This window comes from Colossoma macropomum, unplaced genomic scaffold (genome assembly GCF_904425465.1).
Source record: "Colossoma macropomum unplaced genomic scaffold, Colossoma_macropomum, whole genome shotgun sequence".
NCBI lineage: Eukaryota > Metazoa > Chordata > Actinopteri > Characiformes > Serrasalmidae > Colossoma > Colossoma macropomum.
The window spans coordinates 39,063,838-39,078,265 of record NW_023494787.1 but is presented as its reverse complement, the minus strand read 5'-3'; the positions used below and the strand labels follow the sequence as shown (position 1 = coordinate 39,078,265).

Below are 14,428 nucleotides of genomic sequence, written 5' to 3'. Positions count from 1 at the left end.
TGATGAACGGCACTTCCTAGTTTAACTTTTTAACCACCCGTAGTTCCAGCCTGAATTCCAGCTGCTCACACACTGTGTATGGCTATGACTCTGTGACTGTAGTGCTTTCATTGAAATACTGTTCTATGGAAATCATGATTTTCATGCTCTGTTCATGTGAACGCTGCATTCACATTACTGAATTAGTGAAAGTTATACATTCTGATGAAGTTATTTTGCCCTCAATAGAGCTGTAACAAAATGCACTGCTTTTTAAATAAGACGAATGAGATTGATCACAGTTGCCTACACAAAAAGATGTGATTAATCATGATTAATTACTTTAATTGTTTTATATCTCTGTGTTAAAAAGCTAAGCATGCTGCCTTTGTTAAACAAGATTAACATACTCGTTGTGTTAAAAGTAACACAAAATGTGGATAGACGTGTTGAAAAACAACACTTTTTTAACGCATCAATTTTTTCAACTCAGTTCCGTTCATTTCAATTCAATCAAATTAAGTCATTTTAAACACTGTTGTGCAGTTAAAGAAATAAACCAGGACACAATAGTTTTCAGTATAAACAAATGCATGAATCAGATATGAGTCAGTTGCTGTGGGCTGGAATCTGACCTGCAGAGCGTGGAGCTGAGCACTGAGATTCACCAGCCTCTGAGACACCTCCTGAAATACACACAATTCATCAACACAGGAACAAATCTAACACACTCACACTCACCAGAAAAATCTATACGGCAAACTGTATTAACCTACATTTATTAATATTTCATGATTTAATGCATGCTTTGTATAAGCAGCTCATATTATGTTAACTGCATTCAAATCTTTCATTTTTAAAATAGTAAAATTACATTGAAATAGTTACCCAAAGCATGGGCATTTGAAACTTATTTAAGTTAAAATAGATGTAGGAGGTGATATCCTGCTAGAAATTCTGAACCAAATGTTTAATATGGAAATATTTGTGGACATTTATACAAAGTAAAACACTGAAAACTGCTTTCCAGTAAATAAGTTACCTTTTACGACTGGTAGTGGAAAGCAGGACACAAATTAACAAAGAGTAAAATGTAATATGGATATTTTATGTAGTTTATAAAACAGTTTCAAGTGGAATGTGCTTTTGGCCATATTCCTGTATAGCAATTGGACAGACATTTCTTGAGAGTGAGTCACAGAATTCACACCTATATTATTTTATGCACCTTCTTGGTGGCTGTAATACAGCATCACTTTGAAGCATATAACCAACTCACAGACAGAGCTAGCCAGACTAAAGTACAGCCTCTACATGGGGTAGTTGTTCCAGTGTTACAACTAAGCCTCCTAATTTAAAAAAGGTCCTTACCCCCATATAAATTCAACACAATCAATTTTTTAAATGTTAATATTCAAAGATTCACCAAAACATACCACAGATGTCATGTAAGTCAAACATCTTTCAAGCTTACTGCGCTGATATTTGCTGTACTACTTTGTAGTCTAAAATAAATTTGCCACATTTGACACAGTCATATTTATTTTAATGCATATATTTTAATGTATTGAGGATGGGAAGCCTGTCCAGTTCAAACAACAGTGACTGTTACAGCTAGCCCCTTCGTCTGGTTGACCCCACCGATGGAGTAAGCTGTACTGTTTGCACTCCTGCCAGAAACATAACTAGGTAATGGGCCCAGGATTTGCTTTGGTTTGGAATATCCTGGAGAAAGCACTTATTTATTTCCCTGCATAATTCAAACTATGTTAGTGCTTAAACTGTTTATAACTGAATCTGTACCTCACTTGGTGTCCTATCCTCCATTTGATTCCCATTCCCATCCTGTAAGATTAAAGGAATCAATCAGTTCAGATGAATCAAACAAATATGATTCACTGATTCAGACATTACTAGCTCATTCAACAAGCTTGTTCTGGTAATAAGGTAAAGGACGTCAGCTTAAAATATGCTGTATATAAAAAGTGTTGGTCATAGATTTTTGAAGCAAAGTTCTGCAGCAATAATAGTGCTGCTTCAGAATCGTGATAGGTTTTTATCTGGATTCAGGTTGCCATGGAAACTTGGGAGTTTCAGACGGTCTTGAATAATGAGTAATTATCCTTTTTACAGGACTGCATAAAACTCAGCAATAATGTGACACATCCTCTCCATCTACGCTGTTACTCAGTTTGGTAGATTTTTATAAAATAGAGTCTTTAGATTTGGGTGTGGGTCTTGTCATAATGATAATTTGGCCATTTATGATGAAATGAATCATATTTCTGTTAAATCATTATTTGATGTCTGTCTCTTACCTGAGAAGTCACAGTCTCCTGCGAGCCATTAACTAACACCTCCTGTCCATCTGAGATGATTGGGAAGGTACATGGAAGGGAGAAATAGACAAGATTAATTAGAAATAAAATAATGACCACATGTGTTATGAGATAATATGCAAACTGATAAATGTAATCTTGCTACAAGATAACACCAGCATGACATTATAAGAATACTAGAAGGCTAGTCTTTCTAATGAATTGGTCAATTTGGATTTTAAATCTTCTTCCTCTTTTTTCTCATTCCAATTTTACGCTAAGTATTCATAAAGTCCTCACCTGGACATTATTTTTTTGGTGCATCTCACTTTTTGGTGCAGTCACTGTAAATGCACTGCTAGTATGACAAAAATCTTGTTGGGTTTTTACTCTCAAATAATAGCAAAATTATATATATATATATATACTAATCAAAATTCTCTATTTGCTTTAAGCATAAAATAAACAGAATCTGCTTTTGATATTCATGGCTTGTTTGGGAGTTGACAGTACAAAGTATAAAAAAGGGAAATGTATGACACTGTGGCAGAAGTCATAGTGGCACAGATGTGAAATCCCTTTAGACTGTTCTTCTACGGTTATCATGCTCTTGGTTAATACTTACTGATCACTAGCGCCCCCATATTATTGTGGTGGCCATTGGAACTGCAGGCCAAGGAGACCTCTAAACTAGAGCCTATCAACAGCTCAGTCAGTCTGTCCACTGTTGAAAGAGAAAGAGAGGTCCTGACTCAGTGACTGTTCATTATTTTGGTAAAAGCTCAATTAAGTAATTTAGTAAACTGGAAAATGAACAGGGAAAATCAGAGGTATTGAGAGGCTGGCTGGTAGGGCTGTTGTTTATTTTACATTTCACCCTCACCTTCTGTAATAGCCTGAGTGAGTAGCTGCTCCCCTCGAGGAGCCTGAGGAGTGTCAGCTCTGAACAGGTTTCTGGAGTTGGGTGGCAGCATAACCTCGTGACCTCCCATGACCTCAGCTAGATCTGAGAACAGGGTCACTCGCTCCTGCAGCAACTCCAACACCTCCCTGTCCTTCTGCTGGATGTCAGCTGAGGAAGGGGGAGGAGTATAAGTGTGAGGCTTAAGATTTAAAGCAGGTGAAGGGAGAGACTGATAGTTAGTGGTGAACTAAAGCAGCGTGTAAGAGGATGCACTGCACACCTTTAAGCCTCCGCAACAGCGCCTTGTCCTCGGTTTCAATAAGTGGGAATTCATCTCTTGAGGGACAACTGCAAAGAAAGAAAATATGAGAAATTCTACCTTTTTGGCTGGAATGTGAACTATGATGTTATAACCGTATTGATGTGTAGGGGCTTATATGGAGCAGAAAAGTCTGTAGACACCCTCTAGTAATTTGAGAGAGTGGAAAAATTCTTCTCCAGAACTTTGATACATTTAATATATTTGCTGTTACTGCATCACACAAAAAATAAGAACTAGTTATATGTGTCTCAGGAAAAATCAATGGCCAGTTATATTTTTCATAAAACAAGTTGCACAACTGCACATTTGTTTATGAGATTACATGTAAATGGAGCATCCTAGCTAGCATGGTATATGCAAGCTGTAGACTAATTTGTTGCTTGGCTTTTAACTAGATGCAATAGTTTTTTTTATTTTTTGTGTTTTTTTTTTACACGTAACTTGCCTACTAATTCACAACCTCCTTCCCTGCCCACTGTCAAGAGTTTCAACACCTTTCAAATTCCAAGTTAACCCCTATCTATATTGTGTATGTGTGTTTGTGAAGAGTAAAATCTAATATTTGTCAGAGATGGTTTACTTAAATTCCAACAGAATTAAACTGAATCAAATTCAGCTCCATATCAATGTATTTAATTCTACTGACTTCACTGTGTGTGAGTGTGTGTATGCACCTGCTGACAGCTTGCGCTATGTGCCGTATCCAAGTGTTTCTGTCATCTTTAGAAGCTGCATGGAGCTCGTACATCTCTGGTGGGCTGAACTCACTGCTGATAAGAAACAACCCTCGCTCCTGATTCGCGATGTCTCTTACCAAAAGATGCTGCAATGAGACTACTGCAGACTTATCCTACAGAGAGAGTTAACAGAGAAACAGAAAAAAAGAAAAGAGAGAGAGAGGGAAAAAAGTATGTATTATCCTGGTAAACTGAGCTGTGTGAAATGACATACATTCAACTGAAATTAAAAGCTGGACTAAACTTTCCTGAACGAAAGCCAACTAAACACAACCCACTGAGTCAGGCACCTTTGTTGAAATATGTGAAGTTTATGCATAATGTGAAAAGAAGTGGGGTCACTTCTGTGCGCATGCTGTGTGTGTCCTTGAGTGAGTCAATGTACAGTATGTCTGTCGACTCACCAAACTTGCAAAGACGTATCTCTGATCTTTTTCTTGCAGAAACACCAATATGTCAGTCATCAGTAGAACCTGAACATCTGTAGGAAACAAACAGCAAAGAAAACACATTTGAACACACAAACCAATTTTCTTAGCTTGAGCTAATTTATGTCTCTCTCTCTCAGACACACACAATGCAAAAGTTTGGGCACTCCAGTCAAATGACATTCTGTTTGTTTGTGTAGTGTGTTCTCACTACTGGCCTTTGTCAGTGCCATTTTGGACAACTGAGCATGTTGAATCAGCACTGACTTCCAAGAGATACACAGAGAGTAGCCTAATTTTTCCACACTGTTACACATAGCAAAATTTTCTGCACAAAGTAGAATTTTAACTGCTTTTTGATATTTGTAAGGAAGCAGTATTTAAATGTTGTTTTCCCAGAGAAAAGATATTTAACCCCTTAAAATTCCAGGGTTATGACATACTAAGGCTTATTATTTAGTGAGTTCATGGGGGCTCCTGAGTGGCGCAACCCTCTAAGCGTTGGCCCTATTGTCAGGAGATTGCGAGTTCGATCCATAGCCGGGAATCCAAGAAAGCACAATTGGCCTTGCTCTCTCTGGCTGGGTAGGATGGCCCCCCAGCTGACGTAATGTGCGGTTGGCGCTTTCCTCTGAGCGCGTTCAGCTGTCCAATGACTGCGTGAGCGGCAGAAAAGATGCGGTGGCGCTTCACAGGTCTCCTGTGTTAGCCTTCACCCTCCTAGCGTTGATAGTATTGTGTGATTGGGGGAGTCCTAACTATCGGGTTGGAATTGGAGACGATTTAATTGGGGAGAAAATCAGGAAAAATCAATTTAGTAACTTCATGGACTACCATGCAAACTAGTTCAGTTGTTCTTAGGTTATATAAGTGTGTAGTACAACTTTGGGCCAGTCAGTGGGCCCTGGCCATTTAAGGGGTTAATGTTAGGGCAGGGAAATATACCTATATTTATTCCTATCATGATAAATTAGGTCACAATACACTGCAGTGTGCTTTTCTCAGTGTATTGCGAATATCATCAGTACTCCTCGAACACTGACCAACTGCATGATTCATCAGCGCAGGATGTGAAATGCTGAATAAAAATCATTTGCACTCATAGCTTATGATGATATTTTTTAAATGTAGCACTACTGGTTCTTTTTGTCTGTTCCATCAAATGTCAGATATTGTGAACCCCTATTTAATATTGTTCTGCATAAACAGGAACACACGAGAGCTCTGAAGTTGCCCTGATAACATACTAAAATAAAATAAATCATGTGATACTCTGTCACTTCATGGACATTTTTACTTTTTGTCATATCATTATTAATATGCGCCTACTGAGCATTATAATTTACTGTTTAATGTGTAAACGTTTACTTCTGAGTAGGCTTTTTACCCACTTGGCACTAAGCTTACGATAAATTTAGATCTGATAGGGACATTTAAAGGTGGCAAAACATTCAAACAATTTATGCTTTACTTTGTATGTTACATTTTTACAAACTACTGTGGCTGCTGCTTCAGAGTTCTTATTGGACGACTTTTTCACAAGTGAAACGAGGCACAACGTATGTCAACCATGAACAAAGCTGTCTTTCTTTACTGGAAAGTACCTTGGAAAATTTCAAAACTTTTGATGAATAGTCTAAACAGAAACACGCTGCTTTCTCATTCTGTCATTCTTTCACCTTTCAGCCTGGAGCTGGGTGTCTTCCACAACAGCGTGCCATCGTGGATAAGCTGTCTGCGGAGTAGCTCTGCAGGTCTGAAGAGCACTCCTGATCGGAGCTTTGCCTCGGCGCGCGAGTCCAGTCTTGAGCGGATCTCCTGTAGCCGCTGCGTGCGCTCCAGTTCCAGCACCTGCTGATCCACGCTGCTCAGTAGCTCCCGTATTAGAGCCAAAGACTGTGCCAGACCCGCAGCCTCCTCCGCATTGTCTGTGTGAACCCATACATACACGAGTCATGTACATGCAATATACAGCATGTAAATCCAATACAAATATACATGCCATTAACAAGTAGAGCATATGCGCTAATAACCCTTAGAAATCTAGAATCTTTCTATAAAATTGACTTAGATTACTGTATAATTACAGAATTTCTAACTTTGCGACAAGTTCAAGTTTTCTTTTTACAATGTTTTTCCATGTTTTTGTTGCCCACAAATGACAAAAATAGTGCAAAATATAAAGGATTGACATTCTTTCAACAAAGACTAGGCACATGATAAAACTGTCTACTAACAAAACACAGACCAATGAAAGTAATATGGAAATGTATACAAATACACAAAATGTAAGAAGAGGCATTTCAAGGTATTTACTCCAAGGGTAAACCTGGTCCTGGGGGATAAGGTGGAGCACAAAGGGGTTTACTCTCAGACCCTCCACAGTTGGGGGTTTAAATTAACTATTTCTCACTCAGCTTATTGAAAAAAGCAGATATTCAGGTTATATCTTTCAATCAATTTTTACTTGTTCTACGCAAGTAGAGATTTACAATCATTATACATATTTTTAATATTTGACACTAAAACAAATGTGAAAAAGTCAGAAGTGATGACACAAAACCGTAAATATAGAATACACGTAAATATAATTCATTGTGTAAATCACAATAAGTTGCATTTACAAATGAATTCGCAAAAACCTCTGGTGCATGCTAAAATTTTGCAATCGCAGCTGCCCTAGTTTCGCAACTGAACTATGAAGGTATGATGTAACCTCTAACTGGCTAATTTGAATTGTGGAGGCGTTAATACAGATCCACTCTGCACAATTATACCAGCTGTAGGCAGAGCAAAGCAGACAGAGAAACAAGACATTGTCTCTTGAAAAGCTGGAAGTTCTGTCAGAGGAGGCGAGTCCCAGCTGCTAAAAGACTTGTTTAGGAAATCACTGTGAAGAAAATATATGTATAATTAAAACTGCAAAAATATATCTGTGGATTAACGATAAAAAAAGCCACACAAACAAAACCAGGTCTCATCTTTCAAAGGGCATGGGGACAGAGCCAAATATTTTTTTGTGTAGATTCTTTTTTGATTACACACTTTTTCGAAACGAAAATATGCTGTGGTTATTTTCAGATTGAAAAAAACATGGTTAGTAAATCTCTTTAGGTTGCTCATTTGCATAGACTAACACCTGCAGCTCAGTGGCGACCTTGTATGCATGCACACAAAAGGCTTCTGCACGTAAAGTTGATAAATCAGCTGGGGAAACCTTGCATGCCCAATGCATTAGCACACCAAAGGTTTCATAGGTATGGTCCTATGCAATTTCATGATTACATTTGATGGATGTGGCAAACAAAAGGAGTAACTCTCAGCATAAGGGCTATAACTTAGTCCTGATGTCCAGGCAACTGTCTTAAGACAGACAGCAACACTGAGGTGAGATCTAGAGAGACAGGTTTGTCTTAAATCCATCAGTCATGTCAATCAGATCAACACAAACAGCTGATGAAGTGAGGCCTTCTGCCTTCACTTGTGATGTACTGAATCAGGCAGACTCACTCCATTCAGCTCCACAGTGAAATTGTGCTAAACCCAGATGGCACTGAGAAACTCGTGGCAGCTGGGTCCATTGGAACTCATTAACAACTGTAATTGAGCCAGCAGACAAAAAGTGCATGGAATAAATGTTTTTGTGGCATTGCTGGTTATGCTGTGGTTATTTGATTTGTCTGTCAAATTCAGTACTTATTGAGTAGAGAGTATCTGAATAAAAATCAATCTCTAGGTCTTTGCACAATATGCACAAATGTAGTTTTATATACATTATGAAGTTAATGGTTTCATAGCAATGTTTGCAATAAACATGTAATGTGTCCTCTAACATAATGGCTTTCCTGATACCAGGCTTACAACAAGCGCTGTCTAGTTTCTGCTGTTACCATGGTGATGGCTTACCCTTTGTGTTGTCGAGGATACGCTGCACCAGGACGGGATACTTAGTGATGCGCTGAGTAACCAGCAGAATGCACTCTTGGAAACCATGACGACGCAACAGAGAAACTCTACTCACCCTCTGAGAGAGAGAGAGAGAGAGAGAGAGAGAGAGAGAGAGAGAGAGAGAGAGAGAGATACGAATCAGAAAGAGTTATAGGTTAGAAAAAACAACATCTACTGTAATTGAGTCTGTGCTTTGTAGAAAGTGTGCATGTATGTATCTGGATTAAACCCAACCTTATCTAATGTATATTAGTGATACATTCAGAGACATTGGCAGTGCCCCCTTTAACTTCTTTAAAATCCACCCATGAGCAGCTGGAATATGTGCATGTTTATGTTGGGCATAGTAAAATGGATCATCATGTGTAACAGGAAATTTCTGTGTGCTACTGTATTTTCTATCACTATATAAAAGAAGCAGAATGCTGCCATTATCAGATGTTCTGCAATGGCGAGGGTGCTGATCACTAAGAGCTTTTAATTGATTTGTTTGATCAGAGCAACAATAAAAAGCAACTGAAGTATAAAGTATATTCCTATTGTTATTAGAGATGCAACATAGTTGGATTTATAAAATGTAAATCCACCTGGTTTAGCATTATGAAGAAATGTAACACTTATTTTTTGAGGTTTAAATGCAAATGAAATATGAAACGCATCAATACAGTCATCAAATATCAGGTTGAGATATTGGCTGTGCACCCCTAGTTCATATGTTTGCTTTGTCAAAGTGGTTTGTGACAAAATAAAAAAAAAGACATTTTCAGCTGTTATATCACATACCTTATATATCGTCTCTGTCATTCAAAACCTTTGTATCCCCTTTTTTTCCTTTTTTACTATTTTTGCATAATTTGAAAACTCCAGTTACCCTTTGCACTGTGCTAACGTTTCAGAACAGATGAACAGCTCAACAGAAATGGGCCAAAATTACTATAACATTAACTTCCATTACAAATTAAGAATGTCTTTCCTCAAGGTTTTTTTCCAACAGCGATGATCTGAAAATAAATCTGATGACAGCACCGAGTAATAACATAATTAAACAAGAACAGTAGATTAAAAGGCAAAAATTGATGTTTGTTTGTCTCTGCTTTAAAAGGTTAGGGAAAGGCTGAGGTTTCAGCTATAATTGCTTAAAATAGTGTCATGGACCAATTTGAACCCTCTTAACAGAGCATGGTAAACATACAAATTGCTGTGTTTTTAAGTGCCGTCTTGTTCCATTGCTGTGTGGCCAATTGCTCACAATGCAAAGTTGGACTCAATGAAAATACCTGAAAATCTGATGATTCACACAACTATGACAACATTCAGGCGGCAAGGCTATTAGTGCATACAACACCCACCTTCATCCAGCTGTACATCACTGTCCTCCCACGGCAGTAACACACACACACATGCACGCACACAAGATCTCTCCATCTCTCTCTTGACCAGTACCGAGGGTTATATAAACACAGGCATACCAACACAGACACCTCATTTATCTCTTATCACACACTCCCTGACGCCCTGTCTCACTCCTTAATCCCATTCCCACGAAGAGCTCCATTGACTAAGCGTGCTGGTAAAGGCATGCACTGGCATGTGCTATACAGGATCGATGTAATAAATGCCTCAAATTTTATACCCCGCTTTGACTTACTCTCGCTCTTCTGGCTAAATCAACTGCTACAGCACATTCAGAAGACAACATTAACCATATTTTACCTAATGTGTTGTTGTGATCCTTTCAGAGACTTTGGCCTGGTCCTCTTTATCTTATTAGAATAAGCCATGCGTGTATGACCATGTTGGGCATAGTAAAATGTGGAACTGGAGCTTCCTGTGAGCTTTCTATCACTATATAAAAGAAGCACAATGCTGTTTTTATAGTTGGATGCATGGTAATATTTTCTGTCGAGCAAGAACATTTTGTGGAATTTCATGTATTACTGATTCATTTCATCATTAAAAGGTGGCTGATGTGAAGTCTATTCCCATGTATGTGTCTGCACTTATATTCTTTACATATTGTTGCTGTCCAAAAAAAATATATATCTCCAAAATGGCAACATTACAAGAGAAGGCAAAAATGTTCTTTAATTATAATGTATGTTAATGCAAAGAGATTTTATTCCAAATGGAGCATTTCTATTGATCCACTCATCAATCAATTTTCAATGTACACAATGTAGAGGGCAGCTGCTGCAAACAAATGATGTAGAAAAATCAATGTCTTAAAAATTGAGATACTTTTTTTGGACAGCAATGATATCAAAATAAATGAGACAGCATTGATAAATCACATTGTTAAAGTTGAGGGGTAAATTTAAAGTATGGCTGCAACAAATATTCAATAAACAGGATCATTCAAATATTCTTTTAAAAAAAACATTCAAATTTACCAATACGCTTAATACTAGCTTTTCACCAGTAGTACGCAGTTACCAGCTGTGCACACCAGACTCACTGGAGACTGTGATTTGGCAGAGTCTGTGAGACTATTGCACTTAGCAGAAAGTCAGTCTAAAGAAGTTTTCTACTGCTTTGGATTACTAGTTGGCCTGTTCTCAGCTACATTTAGTACCAAGAGCAAATCAGAACATGCAAGCTAGCTGTCCAGAGCTGTAGGAAAATTATTCAGAGTGCACAGGGTGGAGGTGAGGCGAAGTGGCTGAGTTTAGTGAGTGCTCCAGTATAAAGTGCTTTTGAGTGTCTTAAAGATGTTGATCACTCCCCAGTTCACTGACAAGAGCAAAGTCACACATGATGGCCACAAGGCTGCTGTTTTCTCTGCTCACCTGCACCACTCCCTGCTGTTCAAACAGAGCCAACAATCTGCAGGGTTGGCAGACTGAACAGGATCCACTATTTAGCATTTTAATGCAATTTTAATGATATGAAAAGAATTACACAGTAGTGAAAGTTTTTCATTACGCTGTAGTATTAAGTTGTTAATTAAGATATTCATGCTAGAGTACAAAATACTACTACTACTACCTATAAAATAAAAGCAATAATAGGAGTAATTTTTTTCCATTCAATTAAAGTAAAACATGTCTTGAACTTTCCTTATCCTTATAGAGTATCTCAATGTTTGAAGTAATATTTGATAGAATATTCAAAAATAAAAATGTTCAGTAGTTGCAGCCCAAATTAAAAGCAGAAATATCCACTTCTTGTCTCAGCATTTAGGGTTAAACCCTTTGGTGCTAATTAAAGAATAAATAGCTGTTGCTTTTTTCTTACCCGTATAAAGTACTGTAGTCTTTTGTCTCTGGCCAGAAGCTCTTTGTATAGTTTAACAGCTTTCAAGTGGCGACTGCAGAATTCAGCATAGGCCTTCCTCATCTCATCAGCGCACTGACCTGAGAACTGAAACACACACGACATTTACAGTCAGACAGGTACAGGGGAACAGAAATTGTCACCATTTTAAATTAGCTGTATATCATATTACTTTATACAACATACACTCAATGGTCACTCTATTAGTTACACCTCCTTGTATCTACACTCACTGAAAATTTTATCAGATCCACATACCATATAAATGCACTTTGTAGTTCTGCAACTGTGCTCCAGCTGTTTCTCTGCATAATTTGTTATCCCACCCTTATCCCATTCATCAGTAATCATGACTTCCACAAGACCAACACAGAGCAGGTACTGTTTGGGTGGTGGATCATTCTCAGCACTGCAGTGAGACTGACGTGGTGGTAGTGTGTCAGTGTGTGTTGTGCTGGTGCGACTGGATCAGTTAAACACCTCAGTGTCACTGCTGGACTGAAAATAGTCCACCAACCAAAAATATTCAGCCAACAGCGTCCTGTGACCAAGGATGAAGAACTAGAGGATGATCAACACAAGCTGTGCAGCAACATATGAGCTACTATCTCTGACTTTGCATCTACAAGGTGGATCAACAAGGTAAGACTGTCTAATAGAATGGACAGTGAGTGGACACAGTGTTTAAAAACTCCAGCAGCACTGCTGTATCTGATCCACTCATACCAGTGTAACACATACTAACACACCACCACCATGTTGGTGTCACCACAGTGTGGAGAATGATCCACCACCCAAATAAAAACTGATCTGTGGTGTTTCTGTGTGGGTCCTGACGATGAACAGGGTAAGGGTGAGATAACAAATTGTAACAATCTGTACTGTAGAATTACGAAGTGATTACATAGTAATTGGAGCTGCTAAAATGGGCAATAAATGTAAACACAAGGTAGGTTTACCCAATAAGGTACTCAGTGAATGTATATTATATACTAGAGATATTAGCACAAGTATTTGTCTTTCTACATTACACCAAGTATATCTCTTTTGCCATCACACACTACATACACACCACACATTTACACCTCACATAATTACACCCACACACCCAACACATTCTCTAACGTAGTGTTTTAGCGCATATTAGTGCAGTGATTACCAAACCCAGTTCACGACAAACCACTGTGTAGTGCGCATTATGCTCCTACTACAGCTTTCAAAACATATCAGACAAACAAACAGAATATTGTGTGGTTAGGGGTTTCCCAGTGACTGGACTGGGAAACACAGCAGTTCCACACTGCTCTACATGTCACATTTCATGAGTACAGTACCGTGTAAAAGTCTAACTAAGCCAAAGCATATTGGAAGACTGGTTTAAAATTATGTCAATAAATAAACAGAAAACCCAATAAAGCAACAACTTTTTTTTAAATGTTACTGATATATTGTGAGAGAGAATAACACAGGTTTGGCTGATTAGAAGAACACACAAATTTGTTGAATTTCATGAACAGCAAAACTGATTTAGTATAATGAAGCACTGATTAGCTGAATAAGCTAGAAGTGGTTAAACTAATACACTCGCACACATAAAATCAAAATTTTCTATTTTATTATTTGCACTTATTCTAATATTGGAATTCTTTCTAACAAATAATCAGGATTTGATCGATTATCGTTCTGACCTGAATTTGATATTCATCATTTTTCCAATCACTGGAATCTGCATTTTAACTTGTTTAAAAGGTTTCATGTGGTGCGACCACATCTCTAACACAGGTAAGTCTAAAAGAAACACTTCTACAGTCTGGCTCGATGTCCTGCCCACAGCCTTATTGGACTGGTTAAAATCAGTATAATGAAAATAAAAAATTTCAAAACATATTCAAATTTATGGCAAATGAAAACCTGCCCACTGTATCGGTTACTAATCTCTGAAAAAATATTTTTGGTCAACCCCTACAAATAATGCTTAACTCGAATTTTCTTAGTTCTGTACAACATTTAGACTTGCATTAAAACTCGGACCTACTGACAATCACACATACACTACCTGCTGCACGAGGAGATCGCTGATATAGTTGATAGTGAAGTTGTGTCCACTAGACGGCTGCAGGCACTGCTTGCGGCGATCAAGCAGCTGATTGAGGAAGCGAATGTGCAGGGTTAAAAGACGCTCCAGGCAGGGAAAGAGCGCGTGCACCACGCCCGGCTCCAACTGCACCTCCTCCAGCATCCCACGCCGAAACACACACTCCATGATACGTAGTGTCCGCACGTGGTGCAGCTCTGTTTGGATCAACTCTGAGGGCAAAGGAGGCAATTAACATGAGCTGACCAAGTCAAATATATCAGTAAGAGGACACACTGACACTACAGACATTATTATTATATTTAAGAAAGCCCCCATGACTCAAAGCATCAGATGGCAGAGTTACTACAAATAAAAAAGTTTGCAAATTCAATCAGATTATACAATAAAGATTTTACGATGACTGAGAAGGACAGGTTGGAGC

General features: G+C 38.2%; 1 protein-coding gene across 6 annotated transcripts in view; it reads right to left on the bottom strand.

The window, feature by feature from the left end:
- arhgef1a (Rho guanine nucleotide exchange factor (GEF) 1a) overlaps positions 1–14,428 on the bottom strand; it is a 64,032-nt gene that overhangs the window by 5,515 nt on the left and 44,089 nt on the right. For 5 of the 6 annotated variants that reach the window (XM_036567278.1, XM_036567280.1, XM_036567279.1 and 2 more), the window contains 12 exons: positions 13,966–14,216; positions 11,871–11,996; positions 8,595–8,712; positions 6,368–6,616; positions 4,665–4,741; positions 4,198–4,373; positions 3,482–3,549; positions 3,181–3,369; positions 2,923–3,021; positions 2,298–2,347; positions 1,783–1,824; positions 615–665 (listed from right to left, as the gene is read on the bottom strand). In XM_036567278.1, the coding sequence (XP_036423171.1) occupies positions 615–665; positions 1,783–1,824; positions 2,298–2,347; positions 2,923–3,021; positions 3,181–3,369; positions 3,482–3,549; positions 4,198–4,373; positions 4,665–4,741; positions 6,368–6,616; positions 8,595–8,712; positions 11,871–11,996; positions 13,966–14,216 (1,496 nt within the window). The remainder of the gene's footprint in view (positions 1–614; positions 666–1,782; positions 1,825–2,297; positions 2,348–2,922; positions 3,022–3,180; positions 3,370–3,481; positions 3,550–4,197; positions 4,374–4,664; positions 4,742–6,367; positions 6,617–8,594; positions 8,713–11,870; positions 11,997–13,965; positions 14,217–14,428) is intronic. The other variant, XM_036567282.1, reaches the window with a different exon arrangement.